The 20,631-nt window shown below is 44.7% G+C and overlaps 1 protein-coding gene across 8 annotated transcripts in view; it reads left to right on the plus strand.

Annotated features, from left to right (window-relative positions):
• Window positions 1-10,902: 10,902 nt before the first annotated feature.
• ARNT2 (aryl hydrocarbon receptor nuclear translocator 2) overlaps window positions 10,903-20,631 on the plus strand; it is a 201,280-nt gene continuing 191,551 nt past the window's right edge. For 3 of the 8 annotated variants that reach the window (XM_059912322.1, XM_059912325.1, XM_059912321.1), the window contains exon 1: window positions 10,904-11,397. In XM_059912322.1, the coding sequence (XP_059768305.1) occupies window positions 11,166-11,397 (232 nt within the window). In that variant the 5' untranslated portion in view covers window positions 10,904-11,165. Of the gene's footprint in view, window positions 11,398-11,735; window positions 11,807-12,678; window positions 12,796-16,590; window positions 16,715-20,631 lie in introns of those variants that run through there. The other 5 variants (XM_059912324.1, XM_059912326.1, XM_059912323.1 and 2 more) reach the window with 5 other exon arrangements.

Here is a 20,631-nt window from a genome sequence, read left to right on the forward strand (position 1 = left end):
GCTATCCTTTTTTTTTTTTTTTTTGGTCTAATTATAAAGCGTGGGGCTGAAGTCATTTGCTTTGATTTACCCAATTTCCTATTGTCAAGTGCTACCTCTATGCTTGATGTGATTATGTTAATGTGCTAATTAAGTTCAATGTCCTTTGTTGTACATCCTGCTTTCAGCAAAACAAGAGAGTAGTTCTCGAAGTATGTTTTCTTTGACTGTGTTCTGGGATAAATAGGGCAAATACCTTGCGAGGGCAGGAAATGTTATCTTTTGGGCTGAGCTGGCTTCGATATAATTTAATTTGAATAATTGAACATATTTATGAGGTACAAGAAGCAAATAAAAAAAGAGCATTCAAGCTGTGTGTTGTGCCTTGCCTTCACCATTCGAGCTGCAGTAACAGTGAGCATGCAGCTCTGTGGGTCATAATGTTTTGGGGGGAACACTATGGGGACACAAGCCGAGAATATTCTGCTTATGTTTCCCCCAAAGCCATCTTTTCCTTGAATGTATATCTTGTTGTATTTTTTCTTGACTCAGTTTACACAGACATTTTCGTTATCTTGCATGTTAATATTGCTTCTGATTTTCATTTCGAAATTCCAGAAAAAGACCTGAGGCCCAGGTCCTGTCTGAGATAATGAATATTTCTTAAAAAGAGACTGAAAGAATCCATTGTTTTAATTTGCAAATGGTCCCATGAGTAGAAAGAACTCAGGAATGCCAGTTCCCTGATCCCAAGATTATCTTGATGGGCTTGAAGGTATCTGGTTAACCTGCACTGCCTCGAGACGGAGCCAAATATCTGTGTGAGTGCTCTGTATTAGGTGACTCATAGGGCAAAGGAAGTTGACACCATAATATCAAAAACTGAGCTGTGAACAGTGGGGTGCAGACTGGCTAAGAGCTGGGATGTGCAGTCAGACCCGAGTGAAGATCTTGGCTCCGTCTTTTACTTGCTTGGTGAGTTATTTAATCACCCTCAGCCTCTGTTTCCTCCTCTGAACAATGGGAAGAGTACTGTATTTCATAGACACCGTCAATTGTAAAATACGTTATTGATTGATGTACCACAACAAAAAACACACATGCACAAGAAACAATGACAGTTAAACTGACATGATACTTTCTTAGCATTTAAATTTTTATTTCATGTTATTGAGAGATCTTTTAGATTTATTTAGACAGAGACTTTTTAGAAAATCATATATCACTCTTATGCATATATTATTTAATCTTCTCCTAAAAGCTGGTCACATTCAGTGTCCTTCCTCTGAATCACTTTCACCTCAGAGCTCTCAGTGTCCTTGTTTTTCTTTACAGTATAATCATGTGGGCCATCAGCAGTGTGGAATTTGGAGCACTTCTTACAAGAATGTCCTACTGTTGTCTTCAGGACATTCTGCAAGTCTTGACGCTGTACTTTCTTGTTCTTACCAGAAAGCATCAACAAAAGGCTTTTAGTCCAAGCTGTGTCTAGATAGAGAAAAATGATTGTGTCAATGTGACACGGACTGTGGAACACCACTGACTGTAAGATAAGTCTCGATTTCAGAAACGTGCATCCTAAAATCCATGAGATACTGTAGCAGCAGTGTCCTCCCAGGGTTGCTGTGAGAAAAATTCAAATAGAACCCTGAAATAGTGCCTGGCACTTATTAAGCATTTAGTAAATAGTAGCTATTAGTAATGCTACTATAATACTTTGTGATGGCTCTGTATATGTAAATTATCAAATAATTTGATTAAGTTAATACATTATACCCGGACTATAATTATACAGTTATTTTAGGAATGTGTGTACGTTTGGTCTCAAATAAATGGAAAATTGAGACCAAAGTTTATACTAAATTATGTAGATAACTTAGGTGTACTAGATCCCAACTTGGAATAAAGATTCAGCTGGTTACGTTACTCATGGTTAATTAAGATCACCCCACCAGCAATGAATGCGTTATGCAACTTCATTATGACACAATCATTGTTGCAGCCAGTTCAGCCATGGACTCAGATATATGATCCATGGACAAAGACTTTTATGTTTTTAAAATGTCGATGGAAACATTTCACCACCACACACCTATTAAAATGGTGAAAACCCAAAGCACTGACAACACCAAATGCTGGCGAGGATGTGGAGCAACGGGAACTCTCAGTTGCTGGTGGGAGTGCAGCGTGGTACAGCCACCCTGGAAGACAGTTTGGCAGTTTCTTACTAATTTAAACATACTTTTACCATTTCTCACCATATGACCCAACAATCACACCCCTTGGTAGTTACCCAAAGGAACTGAAAATTATGTTCACAGAAAAGCCTGCGCATGGATACTTATAGTAGTTTTATTCACATTTGCCAAAACTTGGAAGCAACCAAGGTGTCCTTTAGTAGATGAACCGATAAACTGTGGTACATCAGATAATGGAATATTATTCTGTGCTAAAAAAAAAAAAAAAAAAGAGCTATCAAGTCATGAAAAGACTGGAGGAAACCTATTACTAAGTGAATGAAGCCAATCTGAAAAGGCTACATACCGTGTCCCCCAGTATCTGCGGGAATTGGTTCCATGACGGCCCTTGGATACCAAAATCCACAGATGCTCAAGTCCCTTATATAAAATAAGGCAGTAGCTGCATATAACCTACACACGTCCTCCCATATACTTTAAATCATCTCTAGATTACTTGTAATACCTAATACAATATAAATGCTATGTAAATAGTTGTCAATACAATGTAAATGCTATGTAAGTAGTTGCCAGGTGAGCAGTAAAGTCAAATTTTGATTGTTGGAACTTTCTGGAATGTCTTTTTCCTAATATTTTCCATCAGAGATTGGGTGAATCTGTGGATTTGGAACCACAGATGCAGAGGGCTGGCTGTATTGTATGGTTCCAACTATGTGACATTCTGCAAAAGGTAAAACTTTGGAGAGAGTAAAATAATCAGTGATTGCCAGAGTTCTGGGCAGGGGGCGAGGGGGAGGGACGGATGAACAGGTGGAGCACAGAGGATTTTTAGGGCAGTGAAACAACCTGTATGATACTATAATAGTAAGATCAATGTTGTCATAAATTTGTTAAAAACCCATAGACTGTACACCACCAAGTGTGAATCATTCTGACCATAATTCAAAAAGATACATGCACCCTAATGTTCATTGCGGCACTATTTACAATAACCAGGACATGGGAGCAACCTAAATGTCCATCAACAGAGGAATGGATAAAGAAGCTGTGGTACCTATATACAATGGAATATTACTTAGTCATAAAAAGGAACAAACTTGGGTCATTTGTAAAGACGTGGATGGATCTAGAGACTGTCATGCAGAGTAAAGTAAGTCAGAAAGAGAAAAACAAACATTGTATATGAGCACATATATGTGGAATCTAGAAAAATGGTACAGATGAACCTATTTGCAAAGCAGAAATAGAGACACAGATGTAGAGAACGAACAAACGTATGGACACCAAGGGGGAAAAGGGTGGGTGCGTGGGATGAACTGGGAGACTGGGATTGACATCTATACACTGTTGATACTATGTATAAAATAGATAAGTAATGAGAACCTACTGTATAGCACAGGGAACTCAGTGCTCTGTGGTGACCTAAATGGGAAGGAAATCCAAAAAAGAGGGGATATACATGTACGTAGAGCTGATTCACTTTGCTGTACAGTAGAAACACAGCATTGTAAAGCAACTATACTCCAATTTAAAAAAAAAAAAAAGAGTGAACCATGATGTAAACTATGGACTTTGAGTGACTACGCTGTGTCATTGTAGGTTCATCAATTGTAACAAAGGTACCGCTTTGGTGCATGATGTTGACAGCAGGGAGGTTGTGCTTGGGTGGGCAGGGGGTATATGGGAACTCTGTACTTTCTGCTCAGTTTTGCTGTGACTCTTAAAACTGTTCCCCAAAAGAAGTCTACTAAAGAAAAAAGTGGAAACATTTCTAGATCACAGGAGACTACAGAGACATAGCAACATGTGACCCTGGATTGGGCTCTAAGTCAGAATTCTTTTTTTCTATAAAGAACATTTTTTTGGGTAATTGGGGGAAAAAAATGAGTAGATAATTATTTCATCAGTGATAACTTATTGATTTTAATAAATATAATGTGTTTATGTGAGAGAGAGTCCTTGTTCTTGGGAAATACACACTGAAGTAGTCCGCAGAAAGGGCTGCAATGTCTCCAGTTATTCTCAAATGGTTCAGAAAAGTAATGTGAAGATGTATATATAGAGAGGAAGCGAGAACACGAGTGCCGTGACATGTTAACAATGGAGGTGAAAGGTAGGATAGCTCTTTCTACTGTTTTAAAGCTCTACTATGAGCCTGAAATTATTTCAAAATAAAAGAGAATAGAAAATTGGGGAAATAAACCACTTCAAAGGAAGTAAAAAGGATGCAAAGAGTATTAAACTCATTTTGGACCAATTCTAAATTCCCCCCCCCCCCCACTTTTCATTATTGATACGCACAGTCATAGAATTGGAATCATAGTGTTTGTTTCTTTCTTCCTGCCCTTTTGTTTTTGTAACCCAACATTACTTCACATAAGCAATGCCTTGCGTTGGCAGAGTGTAACGACCAGCCACACTCTAGGGGCAGTTTGGAACCCACTGTGTGCCTGTGCCTTGGTGGCTTAGCTGCCGTACTATTGTTAGGAATTTCAGTTATTTCTCAGGCATTTATTGATTCCTTAGTGCTTTTATTTTATTGACTCTATATATCATCTATATATCCATTATCTATCTCTCCATCTATATAGCTATTATCTACCTATCTATCATCTATATGTATTATCCATCCATCATCTATCTATCAATTATGTATCTATCATCTATCTATCTATCTAGCTATCTAGCTAGCTATTATCTATCTATCCATCCATCTAGCTATTATCTGTCTATCTATCTATCATCTATCTATCCTCTATATCTATTATCCATCCATCATCTATCATCTGTGTATCTATTATCTATCATCTACCTATCTACCTGTCTATCTATCTATCCATCTATCTAGCTATTATCTATCACCATCTATATCTATTATCCATCCGTCATCTATCATCTATGTATCTATTGTCTATCTGTCATCTATCTATCTATCCATCTACCTGGCTATTATCTATTTATCATCTATATCTATTATCCATCCATCATCTATCATCTATATATCTATTATCTATCTAGCTACCTGTATATGTATCCATCTATCTAGCTATTATCTACCTATCATCTATATCTATTATCCATCCATCATCTATGTATGTATTATCTATCTATCTATCTATCTCAATACTAATACCATCGTCAGTAATTGTGAAAAACCAATTCCCTGTACACTTCTTGCTCTTGCACCTGCTCTCACTTTCTCACTGAGTCTGTGAGTTCTGGCCCCTGGGCATCTCACGAAGCACCACTTATAGGTCATCAGGTATCCTTGAGAAACACAAAACAGAATAGCTGACTAGAATAGCTTCTGTCCACACAAAATCACTTCATATGTTTTGGAGACAAGGCAAGGGGAGAAGTCCAGTTGTCTGTGTGCAGCAACATGAATGAATGAAAGACCTGGCTGAGCACGTTCATGTCGAGGAGCAGACTGTACACCTGTGGCTGCAGAGGAGCAAATATGCTCATTACGTGTTTTCCTTTGCAAGGGACACATGACATATTATAATTACCATACATGAGCAAGGTGTAAGGGGCAGCCGTAAAATGGGTTCTCACCTGTGTAACCTGCGTGTCCACCACCGAGCTCAAAGAATAGCACATGACAGATGTCTAAGCCCCATGTGCCCCGGTCCGGATCTCCTTCCTCTCCCTCTCTCCCTACTTTTCTGAGTTGTGTGCTTATTATTCCTCTGCTAGCTTTTTAGTTTTACCACATGTGTATGTATCCCTTAAACATGCATGTTTTTAACTTTATGTAACCAAAATCATGCTTACGTATTCTTCTGAAACTTATTTTTTCTTATTGAAAGCTGTTTTTAAGATTCAGCCATGTTGATGTTAGTAGCAATTGTTCATTCCTTTTCACTGCTGTGTATTACTCTACTCTGGAGCACACACCACATTGTGTTTGTTCATTCTCTTATCCATGGCTATTTGGGCTGTTTCCAGTTTGGAGCTATTAAATAAAATGCTGCCATCAGCATCTTTTTGTGAATCAGCTGTGTCCCTCTGCATCCCTGTGCAATTTGGGGGCATATCTGCTACTGTGACCCAAAGAGCTTCCTTGCCCAATTGTTGAGGGTATAAAACACAGAGTCCAATCATAAACCTTAGGAAACCCAACTTTGTACTTTAGAGAAGTTGTTTAGAGAAGTTATTTCAGTTCACTTCTGATCTCACCAGAAAGTTCAACAATCTGGGGTCGAATCTGTGTGCTGACATTGTCAACAGGATAAGGGACAAGGCACTCGTCACAGTGTGTATTCAGCTAGTGACCAGCGAAACCACAACAACCGGGTCTCAGAGCGGGCAGCCTGCAGGCTCCTGCCATCTGCGTGACCAGAGCTTATCTGGGGCGTTGAGGGCTTACCAGGGAAGTTACTTTTCTAGTTTGTATGTTATAATATCTATCAGTAGTGAGGGGCTCTTTTTTGCATACATTAACACTTGGAGATTGAGCAAGAACTTTTGAGTCTGATCAACCTGGGTTCAAAGATTTAGCTATGTGACCTTGGGACAGTCACTTAACCTCTATGAATATCAGTCACCAGATCTGTAAAATGATAATAAGCAAAGATTTACATAAAGGGTTAAATGAAATATATACAGAAATAATTTTTCTCTCTTTAGGCACTCTTTATATAGGTATATGTGTAGATAAAGGCCTGGATAGTCACATGAATACAAATGTCACATAGTTGTCCTATAGGTTGTGTTGATTTAAATTAGACATTGGTGAGACCAGGATCTTCTCCAGGGAGGTCAGGGGATGCTCAGCCTCACCTCGGGGCATGAACACTGCCCATGGTCTGGAACATTGTTTGTTTTTTTTTTTAATTTAAGCAGAGCTCGTCAGGTGTTGAGGGACAGACTGAACTGACCAAATGCCAATCTATTCTTAATAGGGAACATAAATACCACAGTGCTCCCAAGGGCCGGTCAGTTCGTTACTTCCTTAGGTAACCAGATCATAGGTTGAAGGCTGTGAGGGCAGGGTGGTGTGTGTTTTGGGGGGGGGAGGGGAGTACAGGCCAGATGCTGAGTGATAGGAGATGAGAAAGATGGCCTTGAGGCCAGTATCACTCAGTCATGACAGCCTGATACATCCAAGGGGAGGAACCAGCCACATGAACAGGTCCCAAGATCCCACTGGAGTCTTGGACACACTTTGCTTTTTGCGTGTTCCTTGATAAGACTCCTCGTAGCCCATTCCTTTTTGTTGCCAAAGGAGTTCTTGAGTATGTTTGTTTGTTGGTTGGTTTTTTAATTGTTAGTTGTAACTAGTCTATTCTTTGTTTATTTGAATATGTATTTATCTTCGGCAGGGCTTGCTTAGATTTTCTAGTCCTGTTCTTTCTGCTTTACAACGAATAAAGATCTTCTTTTAAGTCAATGTCTGCTTTAAACAACTTTATCCATTTTATGTTGACTTCCCACCCCCTGAGCTCTGGGCTGGGGGTGGAGGTGGGGGTCCCATTTTCAGCACATGTCCCGTTGCTCTGATCAGAACTTCAGAAATGGCCATGGCAACTCGGCAAACATCTCCTCTCTTTGGGCACCGTGAGAGCGTGACTGGGGAAGTTCCCAATTAGGAATGCACCTGAAAAAGAGAAAAAAGTGAGGGTTTCAAAGATACCTTGTATTAACGTCTGGGACCTGTCACAGCAAGGATGCTACTGTCCTGTGGGTTGGCTCTCCCTCTGACCGAAGTCTCCTGAGTTATGTCAACAAAGTGCCAGGGGACTATCCAGGGGCCAAAGCCGAACGGTTCTCACAATGAATACAGGGATAGTCAGTTATTACTTTTCCATTCAAGGATCATGTAAGACAAATATAATTTGATGGACAAATATTCTGTTTAAATTAAAATTTTAGAAACTCACGTGATGAAATGGAGACCACATGAGGATTTATGCTTTCTCCTAAGCATTTCCTTGCTCATTTTCCCTCAGTCCTGCAGGATGCTATGCTTAAACAGTGACATGAGGATGAGGAGACCCAGCCCCAACCTTGCTATCATCCCACAGTCTCTGTAACAGGGAATCTGACTTACAAGATTGAGAAACCCATGCTTAGGGAAGGGTACCATTATCAGTCTCATCCTTGTCTTATCCAGTCCCCAGGAACAGCGGGGAGGAACCCACATCTTGGTAGGTCAGGAAGGGAATGCGTGTTCCCACTTTCAGTTCTCTAGGGAAGCTGGAAATCTTAAACCAGGAATTGAAGTGGGCTCTGAACTGTCTAAGGGAGGGATGTTCCCAGGTTTCTGGGAGCTGGAAGACATTGGGACTCTGGACTTTAAGGAGCAGAGAAGGCTAGAGCACTGGGTGGTGAGAGGTGTGCACGTGGAGGTAAGGCCAGGTACGTGGTACCAACATGCCCCTGGTTTGTGCTTCATTTGGTTTGGCTTGGTTTTCAGTTGATGGCAAGTTGGTGTTCAGTGCAAGTGGCAGGTGACTTAGCAGCAGAGAGAAGGGCCAGTTTCTGGAGCAGTCGGCACATGGGCCTGTAGTTAGAGATACTCTGAGGTCTGGTCCCATTCACAGGTGAGAGGAAGGCACAGAGTTGCCCTTTGTAAACGAGGAGAGCAGAGTTTGCCCTAGAGCCAAGCCGGGACGGCAGCCAGGGTGTTGGCAGCAGTGCCCAGTAGAGCAGAAATCTAGCAGGGTTCCTAGAAGAGACAGGTGCTGACCAGGAGAGAAGTCTGGACTAAGGTGTTGTGGGGAGGTGGCCACCTGGGGTGGCAAGAGGCAACCAAGACAGATTCGTGGGAAATTCAAATTCCTCGAGGACCCCCCAGAGATACCTGGGCATGGGAAACCTGGTGAAAGACTAGACTTCTTGCTAATAAAGTGGGTATTTATGTCGTACTCTGAGGCACCATCATGGAGGACTAGGGATTTCTTCCCCTTCCTTCTAGCCATAAGGCACCCACCTTGCCCAAGATGCTAACATGGTACACGTCTCTTGCCGTTTCTAACCTTTAATTGCCTAATAGATACAATAAGCAGAAAGAACTGGAAAGTTTCAAAGGTTTACCTCTAAATTACACACGAGATGGGTTTTCAAGTTTACCTGTAAAAGTCTATGACTGTGTTTAAAGCAGGTAGATATTCAGAAGGCCAAAACCTAACCCCTCAATGAGTGAGACTGAACGTTTGCCAAATAAATGTTCTTAAACAGAAACAGTTTTCCCTCTAACAGTGTGACCTACAGGAAGGGAAGTCATTGTCACCTGTCTTTTATTTGTAGTAATTTGCATGCTAATGATTGAACAGTCGCAGACCAGTTGGTTGGATAATGAATTTGGTCTAGACGTGTTGTATCGGAGTAACCAGTGTGGGTGCCAACAGAATGTCGAATATCGCTTGGAAAGGGAGATTAATCATTAACCCCATTAATTCACTTGGTATTTTTAAGCAAAAATAACCTCTGTAAATGTATAACGTGGGAGAAGACCCAATGCATAATAGTTAGTATTACCTACTAAAACACCCAGAGAATCTTGTTATACTGAAAAAGAAAATTGTTGTCCTTTGTGAGGTGGTTTCCAAAATGGATTAATACAAACAGGAAAGTGGTTATCTATCAAAATATGAATAATTTCACATAGGCTGTATTTCTTCACTAATAAAGCCAAATCAAAAATGCCTGAGCCTATGGAATAGCAGTGTCAGAGTGATGTGAAAGTCAGAGGGTGGGGCACACAGGAGAGGGGTGGTTCTAATTCCTACTGGAAATGGAGTTGCTGAAATCGTTCTCATGCACCTGGAGAAAAGGAAGACTTACACTGCATACAGCGCTGAGCACTGGGTAGAATATCTTTTTTCATACTCATTTCCCTCTTGTTCTCCAAGGGTAACTGATGTAGCTTTTAATATGGATCAGAACTATGGTTACCAAGGGGGGGAAAGGGGGGTGGGATGAACTGGGAGATTGGGACTGACATACATACACTATTATGTATAAAATAGATAACTAATGAGAACCTGCTGTATAGCACAGGGAACTCTAATCAGTGCTCTGTGGTGACCTAAATGGGAAGGAAATCCAAAAATAGAGGGGATATATGTGTACGTATAGGTGATTCACTTTGCTGTACAGCAGAAAAGCGCAACGTTGTAAAGCAACTATACTTCAATAAAAATTAATTTAAAAAAAGAAAAAAGAAGAACAATAGCAGGAAATTAAAAATAAAAACCCAGCCAAGAGGAGTTCAAAGATAGAGCTGCTGGGGTTCCCTATCGCTGGAAACGTGTAAGATGTTGCAGAGAGAAGCAACATTTCGTTCTGTGTATCCTATCAAGGCAGTCACAGTGGGGAGGCATGGTGGGTTATATGATCACTCGTGTCTGATAAGATACTCAAGCACTCACTCCATAAATATTAGAATATTTCTTATGGGTCAGGATATGAGCTAGGTACCAAAGGAGAAAAAAAAAAAAAAAAAATGAAGGCAGTAGCTCACAGCTTAATGAAGCAAAAAACATATAAAAAAATCAATCCCAGTACAGTGAGATATATGCCAAAGTAAAGGAAAAGGAGGGAGATGGAGCCCCTCCATGAAAGAAGTCATGGAGTCACTGCTTGGAAGGGAGAAGCCAATCAACAAATGGTGACCGATGAGTGAGAAGGTCATGGGGGAGGGGCAAAGGAAGCATTATGGTGTGTGTAGGAAATGACAAGTACTGGACTTTACTGGAGCATAGTTGTTGGTGGGGGGTGGAGAGTGAGTGTCAGAGGTCAAATGGATAGGGAGGTGGAGCGGATACACGAAGGTCCTTTCCAAAGGCTCAGCCCTTGGAGTAACTGATAAGTGCTGCTTTTCGGGCTTGCTACATCACTTTCTGCATTCCTCTTTGTTAATTTTTTCTCTTTCTTTAATTTTTTCCCGCCCTTCTCTCGGAACAGCATCCCCGTGTTTTTGAGCGCTGCTTCTTTGTGGCTCCAGCCACACGGTTTCATCAGGAGCTGCGTTCTTCTCACATGATCAGGTCTCCTATCCCAAGATGGGACAGTCAAGGTCACCTGCCTCCTGGGCACGGCTGGGCTAGAGGTAGGCACCCAAACCAGGGCCAGCCTCAGCCCCTCTCTGTTCGTGGGAGCCAGAGTTTCATCTCTACATGTCAGGAGCTATGTTCTGCACCATGTGGAGGAAGGTGGTGTGTAGTGAGAAAGAATGACCCAAAAAGAAGAGGAGAAGAGAAAAATGTGCACGGTGAGTCCTGGCAATGTTCTGATGTTTGTTTCCAGTTTCCCTGAGGTCTAACTGTATCCCTGCCTTCTGTGTTTTGTTCACTCTGTGGATTATCTGGGCGTATTTAGCATCTCATGAAAGGTCACTCCTTTGAGCCAATATGAGTTGGGGAGTTGCTGTGGTTTTGAATTCCTTTTTTTTCTTTTCCATTTTGCCCCATCTTACCCTAGGCTATTGAACCTTACCTCTCTGATAACAGCAAAAATATCAACAAATACGTTATACCAACCACATGCCAGATAATGTGTTAAGCTTTCTATAAATATTAACTCATTTAATTCCCACAAAATTCCTCTCAGGTGAATGCGCTCATTGTCCCTGTTTCCTGGATGACGAAACTGAGGCACGGAGCGTTTAACTCACACAGCAGGTGAGTAGAGCTGCTGAGATTTGAACATGGGCTGTCTGGCTCTGGAGGCCAGAGCAGCTTAGAGTCTACACTGCTAGGCTGTCATTGCTTTACATGGTAGATGAGGCCAATCCAGATGCCACCAGCAACTGAGAAAGTCAGCAAAAGGGCAAGGGCAAGCATGTGCTGCCCCAGTAAAACTGTGGAACTCAGATTGGGACTCGAACCCGGCCACAACCCAGACTGGGACTTGAACCCACGGTCTTTTTTTTTTTTTTTTGAATTTTTGAGTTTTATTTTATTTATCTTTTTATACAGCAGGTTCTTATTAGTTATCCATTTTATACCTATTAGTGTATAGATGTCAATCCCAATCTCCCAATTCATTACAGCACCACCACCTGCCCCTGCCACTTTCCCCCCTTGGGGTCCATACGTTTGTTCTCTACATCTGTGTCTCTATTTCTGCCCTGCAAACCAGTTCATGTGTACCATTTTTCTAGGTTCCACATATATGCGTTAATATATGATATTTGTTTTTCTCTTTCTGACTTACTTCACTCTGTATGACAGTCTGTAGATCCATCCATGTCTCTACAAATGACCCGATTCCGTTCCTTTTTATGGCTGAGTAATATTCCATTGTATATATGTACCACATCTTCTTTATCCATTCGTCTGTTGATGGGCATTTAGGTTGCTTCCGGCCTGGCTATTGTAAATAGTGCTGCAATGAACACTGGGGTGCATGTGTCTTTTTGAATTATGGTTTTCTCAGGGTTTATGCCCAGTAGTGGGATTGCTGGTCATATGGTAATTCTATTTTTAGTTTTTTAAGGAACCTCCGTGTTGTTCTCCATAGTGTCTATATCAATTTACATTCCCACCAACAGTGCAAGAGGAACCCACAGTCTTTTAACTGAGATGACACACCTGGTCTCAGGACTTAATGAAGCGGAGGGTCTTGATGTCTCGTTGCAGAAAGAATTCAGTGAGAGACAAAGTGAGAGGTAAGAAGTGGATTTATTTAGAGAGAAACACGCTCCACAGACAGTGTGTGGGCCATCTCAGAAGGCGAGGGGCCCCGAATCATGGCATGGTTAGTTTTTATGGGCTGGGTAATTTCGTAGGCTAATGAGGGAGAGGATTATTCCAACTATTTTGGGGAAGGGGCAGAGATTTCCAGGAATTGGGCCACTGCCCACTTTTTGGTCTTTGATGGTCAGCCTCGGAACTATCATGGCGCTGGTTGGTATGTCACTTAGCTTATGCTAATGCATTACAATGAACGTATAATGAGGCTCAAGGTCCACTGGAAGTCAGATCTTCCGCCACCTTGGACCTAGTTGGTTCTAACCAGTTTTTGTCACATTCTATGGCTATGTCGTTCTTTTAATGGTTGCCCCCTTCCCTCCTGTTTCACCAGTACCTAAAGAAGTTCAGGCCTTAGGATGAGAGCATGAGAGCAACTCCCAAGAGACAGACATCTCCAGGGAGGAAGACTATGCCTGTCCCATTATGGTCTAGTCATTGTCTCCAAACCCACTCAATCATAGCCACATGCTTTCCCCTTGGGGCCGGGTGACTCTGGCCCATGCTAAGAGGAAGAGTTGTGCTCAGGCTAGTGGAGCAGAGTCTTACGGTCCCACACTATGGCCAAGAGTAAACAACAAACCTCACATCAACATATCTTACATTTAGCATTTGTTGTTGTTCTATCAACAACCAGAAAAAGCTTAGCCTGCACTGCCATTGTGATTTTTGTCAGTTCCTTCTTGAATTTCTAGTAGCATTTGCTGTATACATTTTCATGTCATGCTTCCTGGTCTCTTGCTATCTTAAAGTTAAAAGAAGATAACAATTCCTGGGATCATTATACATTATACAACGGAAGTCCTGTCTCTCATATCAAAGGGATACGAAGCAGAGGCAAGGTGATTTCTTTCCCCTACCTAGTGTTATCAGCACTGTGGCCTGCAACCCGAGTCACTTCTGGGAATACCGTACCCAGAATCGTGTGCTATGGGCCCAGCGGGTCTGCGTTAATTTTTTTAAAAAATGCAAATCTCAGCTTCAAAAGCAATAGACTCCTTTGGAATTTAAAAGAGTTCTAGGTTGTTTAAACATTGAGTGGAATTCCTGAGGCTGTTAACCGGTCACAGTCTACTAGCTCTCATAATTAGTACAAGATCACTGTACTGTGCAAACGCCACTCAGTATTCAACAATGACTAACTGCTCCATTTCAGACTGTTTACTTAAGAGTGGGGGGTTTGCATCCACAATCGATGTTTCTGGGTAGTTACCTATTTAACACCGAGAGACAAGAGAGATGGCGAGGGCCCAAATCACCCACTCCTCTATCCCTTCACAACACCCTGCCCATTCCACCCCTCCACCCCCCCCCCCCAAATCCCAGCATTGTGAGTGACTCAATTCCAAGTCTTGTTTGGCTACTGAGCTGTGTGACCTTGGGAAAGTCACTTACCTACTCTGAGCTTCAGTTTCCTTTATCTGCAAACTCTGGGGGCTGAATTGGGTGATGCCAGAGGTCCTTTCCACCTCTAAGATGTAGTGACTGGGGGAGAGGATGAAATGCCTCCTTCTCTGTTCAAACGCAGACATATTTATTACTTACTGAAAACCACAGCACGGCAGACTCCAAGCAGACCATGGTAAGTGTCCCAGCCTCTTGTAGCTGTCCATATTCTACCTTTTATTGCCATGGACAAATGCAAGAAGAAGGATTAAAGATATCTGCAGAGCAACATTTTAGAAAAATGGGCAGAGGGAAACAACACAGTTAAATATATGTGTGCATGCAGCTATAATGGTCATGTTCACTACACTTTTATTTTTTAGGGAGACTATTAAAAATGTATTTGCTTGGAGATAATACCAAAATGAGCCACATGTTGTGGATGATGCATGAACACCAAGGAGAGGGACTTGCTTACCTCTGAGAGGTGTGGAAAGTTGGAGAATTCAAAGAGCTTGGTGGGAGCAGGGGTACAGTGATGCCGGGGGCTATGTAAAGATGCGCCACCAGAGACAGAACTGCCAGTGGGGAGCGGGTCCTAAAAGGGGATCGTTCTGGGTAGCAGAAACATTGAAGATGGATTTTTACCTTGCTTGAGGAGGAGTGAGTGAAATAAGCCTCCTCTTCCACTTACCCTAACAAATCTTCAGTCAAGTATACTGTGTATTTATTAAGTGCACATGGGTATTTGAGGGTGTTGCCGGTTGGGAGTATGTGGAAGAGAGCCTGAGCTCTCATTTGACTAATGTTGGGGAAATCAGGGGCAGCTACTTGATACAAGGATGAGGTGGTCCCAGCTGGTACCCGAGTTGCTCTCTCTCTCCCTCTCATTATCTGTCTGGAGCTGGCCCATCGTGATGCCGGATGCACACATGCCTTAGTCTTCACCTGAAGTGTCTTTCTTTTCCACCTCTCCACATTCTGCTCATTTCTTCACAGCCTACTTTGTGCTTTCTTGATCACTCCACCCTCTCTCTGGCCTCATTCATTCACCAGAGACCACAAAGTGCCCCAGGCAGCTGTGTGCTTCTTGAGTGCAAATACCTTAGAAGTCCAGGGAGGGCAGAGCCCCTGTGGCTCTCTTTCCGTGGTCTGGCCAATACCTAGCTTTGTGCCAGGCACACAGCAGACATTTAATTTCGTGGAATCGATAAACAAATGAATATTAAGCACGTATTAGTCAAATCAGTAGTGTCAAATACTCTCCGGAAGACAATGCTTATGTGAAAATACATCCCAAGCATTTTTTCTCTACCCACCCCTCCAAATGCTTCTTCGTAAGGATTTAAGACAGTCCGATGTTTTTGCAAACATGTCTACATTTAGGGGCCATCTTACCCTTTGTGGCTCTCACTGGGATGTGTTCACTCTTCCATGGAAGCTTCACAGGGCACCCACTAGGGTGCCAGTCTTCTTCCTAAGAGCCAGCCTACCGTCTGGCAGAGAAACAATCCCTCCAAGCTCCCTACAGCCTAACTTTACCAGGATATGCCGACAAAAGCATTTAGAGAATCTTTTAAACGCTCAGGTGGTCGTATAAGGCTCCTGCAAGAACTTCAGGTGATAACCAATGACAGTCACCGTGCAAGAAGGAAAGCAGAGCTGAGAGCCTTTCTCAAAGCCAAATCATTCACAAATTCCCGGGCCGGCTGCCTCGGCCTGGGTGTTTGCTGAGTGCGCTCCTCAGCTGTCCGTGGCCGTGGCCTTGGAGGTGCCCGTGGCCTTGGGCGTCTCTGGCCGCGGGAGCCGAGCGGCTTGGCCCTGGCATGCTAAGTGGGCAGCACTGGGGCGCCTTTGTTTCTCTCCGTCTCCGAGACCCGCGTCCCTCTGAATCTTAAGAGGCTGCCCGCCCCCCCCTCTCCGCCCCGGCCCTCTGGCCTGGGGACAGCGCCCCTCCGTGATGCGTCCCGGACACCCGGGGGTGGGGAAGACCCGGACCCAGCGAGAAGGGAGGGGGCGCGCCTCCGGCCCGAGCCTGGGCACCTGCGCGGGCCCGAGGGGGCGGCCCCAGACTCGGGGGTCCACCCCCCGCCCGCTGCCCCAAGTCTCGCGGTGCTGCGGCCTGGCCGGGGGAGCCGCGGCCCGGCGCCCCCCGCCGCGTGACAAAGGCTGAAGCCGGAGGAGGAGGCCGAGGAGGGGGCGGAGGCGATAAAGGCGGGGGCGGCGGGCGGCCGCGGCGGCGGGAGAGCGCGGAGGCAGCGCCCGCCCGCGCCGTCCTTTGTGTGGCGGTGGCGGCGGTGGCGGCGGTGGCGGCGGCGGCGCCTGGGCCTGCGCCGGCCTCGCCTGCCCCGGGTGGGGCGCCCGGCTCCGCGCCGCCCCTCCTCGTCCCCGCCCGGCGCGCGCCGAGCCTTCCGAGCAAGATGGCAACCCCGGCGGCGGTCAACCCTCCGGGTGAGTAGTGGCCGCGGGCCCCATCGCAGCCCGCAGGCCCTGCCCGGGGCCGGAGTGGCCCGGAGGGACTGGGCGCGCCGAGCGCCCCCGGGAGCGCGGAGCCGGGCGCTCGACACCCCCTGGGGCAGGTTCGGGGGAGCGGCTGTCATTCTGCGCGGCGGCCTCAGCATCAGCACCAGCAGCTGCATCTTCATCCCAATCTCTGCCCCATCCCCGTTTCCGGGATGCGCCAGCTCCCACCCGCGGGCGGCGGACGCTGGCCTCGCATCCCTGGGAACCAGAAGGGCCAGTCCAGGATCCCCTTAAGTTCCGAAAATACCCAGCTTTGCCTTCCCCCTCCAGCGCCTTTTTCTCTTCCTGTCGCGGCCCCTGTGGCATCAGGCGTCAGCCGGTCGGGGCGGGTAGGAGGGTACCGCGCTGACCGAGGGAAAAGTTTGGAGCCAGGATTCAACAGGGTGGAACTCCCCGGATGCTCTCCTGCCCGCCCCGCTCCCCAAGCGCTGGTCCTTTGAGCCCTTTGCGACTAGCTCCTGTGTATCCTGATCTTTAATGGACGGACACACACACACAGTCTGTAGAAACGCAGCGTGGAGAAGCCCAGGCCGGTTCAACATCCTCTGCTTTCTAAGGCTGACCTGTTCTCAGGGTGCCGTCTATGACAACTGTGCTCATTGGGCAGATTTCAAAAAATGGGAAGAGTTCATGATCAGGTGGGAATATTGACCTGCTTCGGAATTGTAGCAGGGAAATTCTATTTTAGTTGGGAAAATGCCCTACCTTGTGAATAGGACAGCCTGAGGGTGTCCGAGAATGGAAAGGGGGACACCTAGACAGACTGCTACAAAGTTTTGAGTGCTGTGCGGTGACTGCTATGGCCATGGCATGGTGCTAGATCCCTGTGGAGGATGCAGGGAGAGTAAGAGAGAGGCCAGCCGTCAGGGAATTCACTGTAGAGGGAGGTCGTGGAGTGGGTGGGAGGGTGAACACCCACAGTGCCTAGCAAAGAAAAAAAATGTGTCATCCAAGTTAGAAGTGAAGGATTCCTTCCATCTAAAGTGGTAAGGGAAGGCTTTCGGAGGTTGGACATTTTAAAACCGGAGTTTGAAGAACTGGAAGGTTTGAATACACAGAGCCGGGTGCTGAAACGACTTGCAGGTACAAGGGATGGCGTGAGCTATGGTGGACTTACTCTGAGCATGTGTAGATGCCAGTGGGTGGTTGGAGCATTAGGGGTATAAGAGGGAGCAGCAGAATATCACACAGACTGGTTTGGCGGTGGCCGGGCTTTAGAGGGCTTTGAAGGACAGGCTAAGGAGTATGGACTCTTGCCCTACACATTATGAGAGAGTCCTCTATGGTATTGAATAGGGTAGACACATGGTCACAGTACTTGTGGAAGATTAATTTGTCAGCTAAGTTGAGGTACCATGGAAAGGAGGGAGCAAGACTGGAGGCAGGGAGGCGGGGTCAAAGTGAGGCAGGTGCTGGGGAGGTGAGACTTAGCGGCACTGGCTTGGAACAGAAAGAGGAAGGACAGCACCACTGGGCAGGTGGAGGAGCTCAGACTTGCACTGCTTAGATTGGGGGTAAGGGTAAAGGGGGAGGCCTAGGAGACACTGAGGTGGGGTGTCCATGGAGACACCGAGGTGAGGAGCCTCAGTAGTTCCAAGGACGGAGGTTGCATTAGCAAAGTAGGGAGTCTTGGAAGAACAGATGAGTTCCCTGTCCAGAACGCTGAGTTTGAAAACAGCTGTGCCAGTTCGCTTGCGACCGAAGCCTGCCATTTCAACCTGTTCAGCTGCTTAAAAATCAATAGCAACTTGATCGATTTAAATGTTATGACATTAGAAAAAGCAAAGGAAGTTAAATGAGGATATTTTAGTCCAATATAGGTTTATATTGGAAATAGGAATAAAATCAGAGGCAATGTACATTTTATATATATATATATATTTATATATATATATATATATATATATATATACATTTACACATATGCACATATATGTACATACCATTACATCTCTGTTTGAGGCGTTTTGTCCATTACATTGTTCCGTGAGCTTAATGGAATAAATACGGGGCAGCTGCTGGGCTTGGCGGTGCTGAGCACACAAATGCCTGTGCCTTGGACTGTGGGACACTAGAATCAAGCAAGTGCAGGGGATTGTTTTTATTATTTGAAAAATAATAAAATAATTTGGCTTGCTTGATGGACAGTGATGTCTGTGCCTTTTCTCTGTTCGCAGAGATGCCAGAGATCTTGAGCATGGTGAGACCTTCTCAAGGGAAAACTCCTTGAGGGGGTCGCCTTTTCTCTTACCCACCCGTCTGTTCTTTGAGTGGTCCTCCGCGGTAACCCTCAGATCTGCGGGGCAGGTTGTTCTCTCACCGTGTGAATCTCGAACTTCTTTGGGGAAAGGGTGTAGTTTCAAGGGATACAGCTAAAGGTTAGAGCCCAGAGAGAGGTTTCAGATTTTCCTGGCAATTTACAACCAAGAGAGGCAAGGTGCCTGAGCTGGACACCCAGAGTCCACCTCTCAGAGGCATGAGTCATGTGATGCTTCATTGAATGCCTCCTCCTCCTTCTCCCACCTCCCCCCTCTCCCCAGATGTTGTTGCTTTGCAAAGAATAAGAGCTCAGTGAACACAGGCAAATGGACTGGGAGGCACCGAGGTTTATTTCTGCTGCTAATCTGTGTCCAGGGTACGAAGGTGACAGGCCATCACTTCCCCACCACTTGTTCCTTTTTCTGCAGCTGACCACTGCACACCAGCAGACGCATTTGCAATGATGCTTGTCTGTGATGTATGGCAGGGGCACTCTGGGGTCTAGGTAATGACAGATGAAGTTGGAATCTTCCTGCTCTCATGTATTCAGGTAATCTGAGCCAGGTTCAGACCTCTAGCCTGCCCCTTCTAGGTCCCCTGTTTTAGTTTTCAGATTCTACCAGTTACTCTGGGGGAGGAGTGGTCTTTGGAGAAGGAAGGGTTTGGCTTCCAGACGTTCTTCTCATGGCATCTGCCACAGTGCTCCTGGTCTGGTTCCCATCTCCTGGGGCCTCTGACCCCTCCCTATTTCTAGGTCATTGCAGTCCCTACCTTGGTTGCTGATATTATGGTAGTGGCTGATTTTCTCTATTCTTTCTAGATAGGAAGAACTTATGTTCTCTAGACTAGAGAATGGAACTCTAGAATCTTCTGTTCCGTATATATGTATTATTTGTTTCACTTCCTTTGGGTGATATTTAAGCATTTCTGATTTGTATGCAATAACGAAGGTTTGAATGAGTTTCATGCATGAAAGGGTATGGGCAGCTGAAATGGCACAGTTCGGAAGGGGACTGTTTTTCCAACTCCATTGTTTCCACCTTAATCTTTTGTAACTTGAGCATGAGGGAATCAGGTTCAAATTCAGACCAGTGATCATTAGGAATTATGCATTATTGGAGCACACTCAGAAATGAGTATTTGCAGAGTGTTAATAAAGCTTGCACATTTTTTATACTTCAGAGGTATGTTTTAAGAGATTTAGAATTTCTACTTTTTTCTGAAATCAACTATTAGATTTTTTTTTCCCTCCAGGTTTCTGGTCTCTGGCATTTTAGTTTGGAATTGATTGTATAGTGCAGAAGATTTTTGGCGCAAATTGCCTTAGATGGAGGGATATTTGGGTCGGTTCAACAAACATATTGAACACCTTTGACCTCCCAAACACTGTGCAGGGTGGAGGGCAATGTGAACATCCATTCCTCAGCCTCTGGGAGTTCTGAGTCTAATAGGGGAGACGTCAGTAGACCAGGTTTATAACGAAAGGTGGAATGAAATGAACTTGACTAGGTGTGTATGTATCATGAGAGGAAGCTTTGTAGGGAGGTAGCTTCTGAAACTGGGCCTCTCAAAAAGAGAGCATTTGG

Source organism: Balaenoptera ricei, chromosome 2, assembly GCF_028023285.1.
Source record: "Balaenoptera ricei isolate mBalRic1 chromosome 2, mBalRic1.hap2, whole genome shotgun sequence".
Taxonomy (NCBI): domain Eukaryota; kingdom Metazoa; phylum Chordata; class Mammalia; order Artiodactyla; family Balaenopteridae; genus Balaenoptera; species Balaenoptera ricei.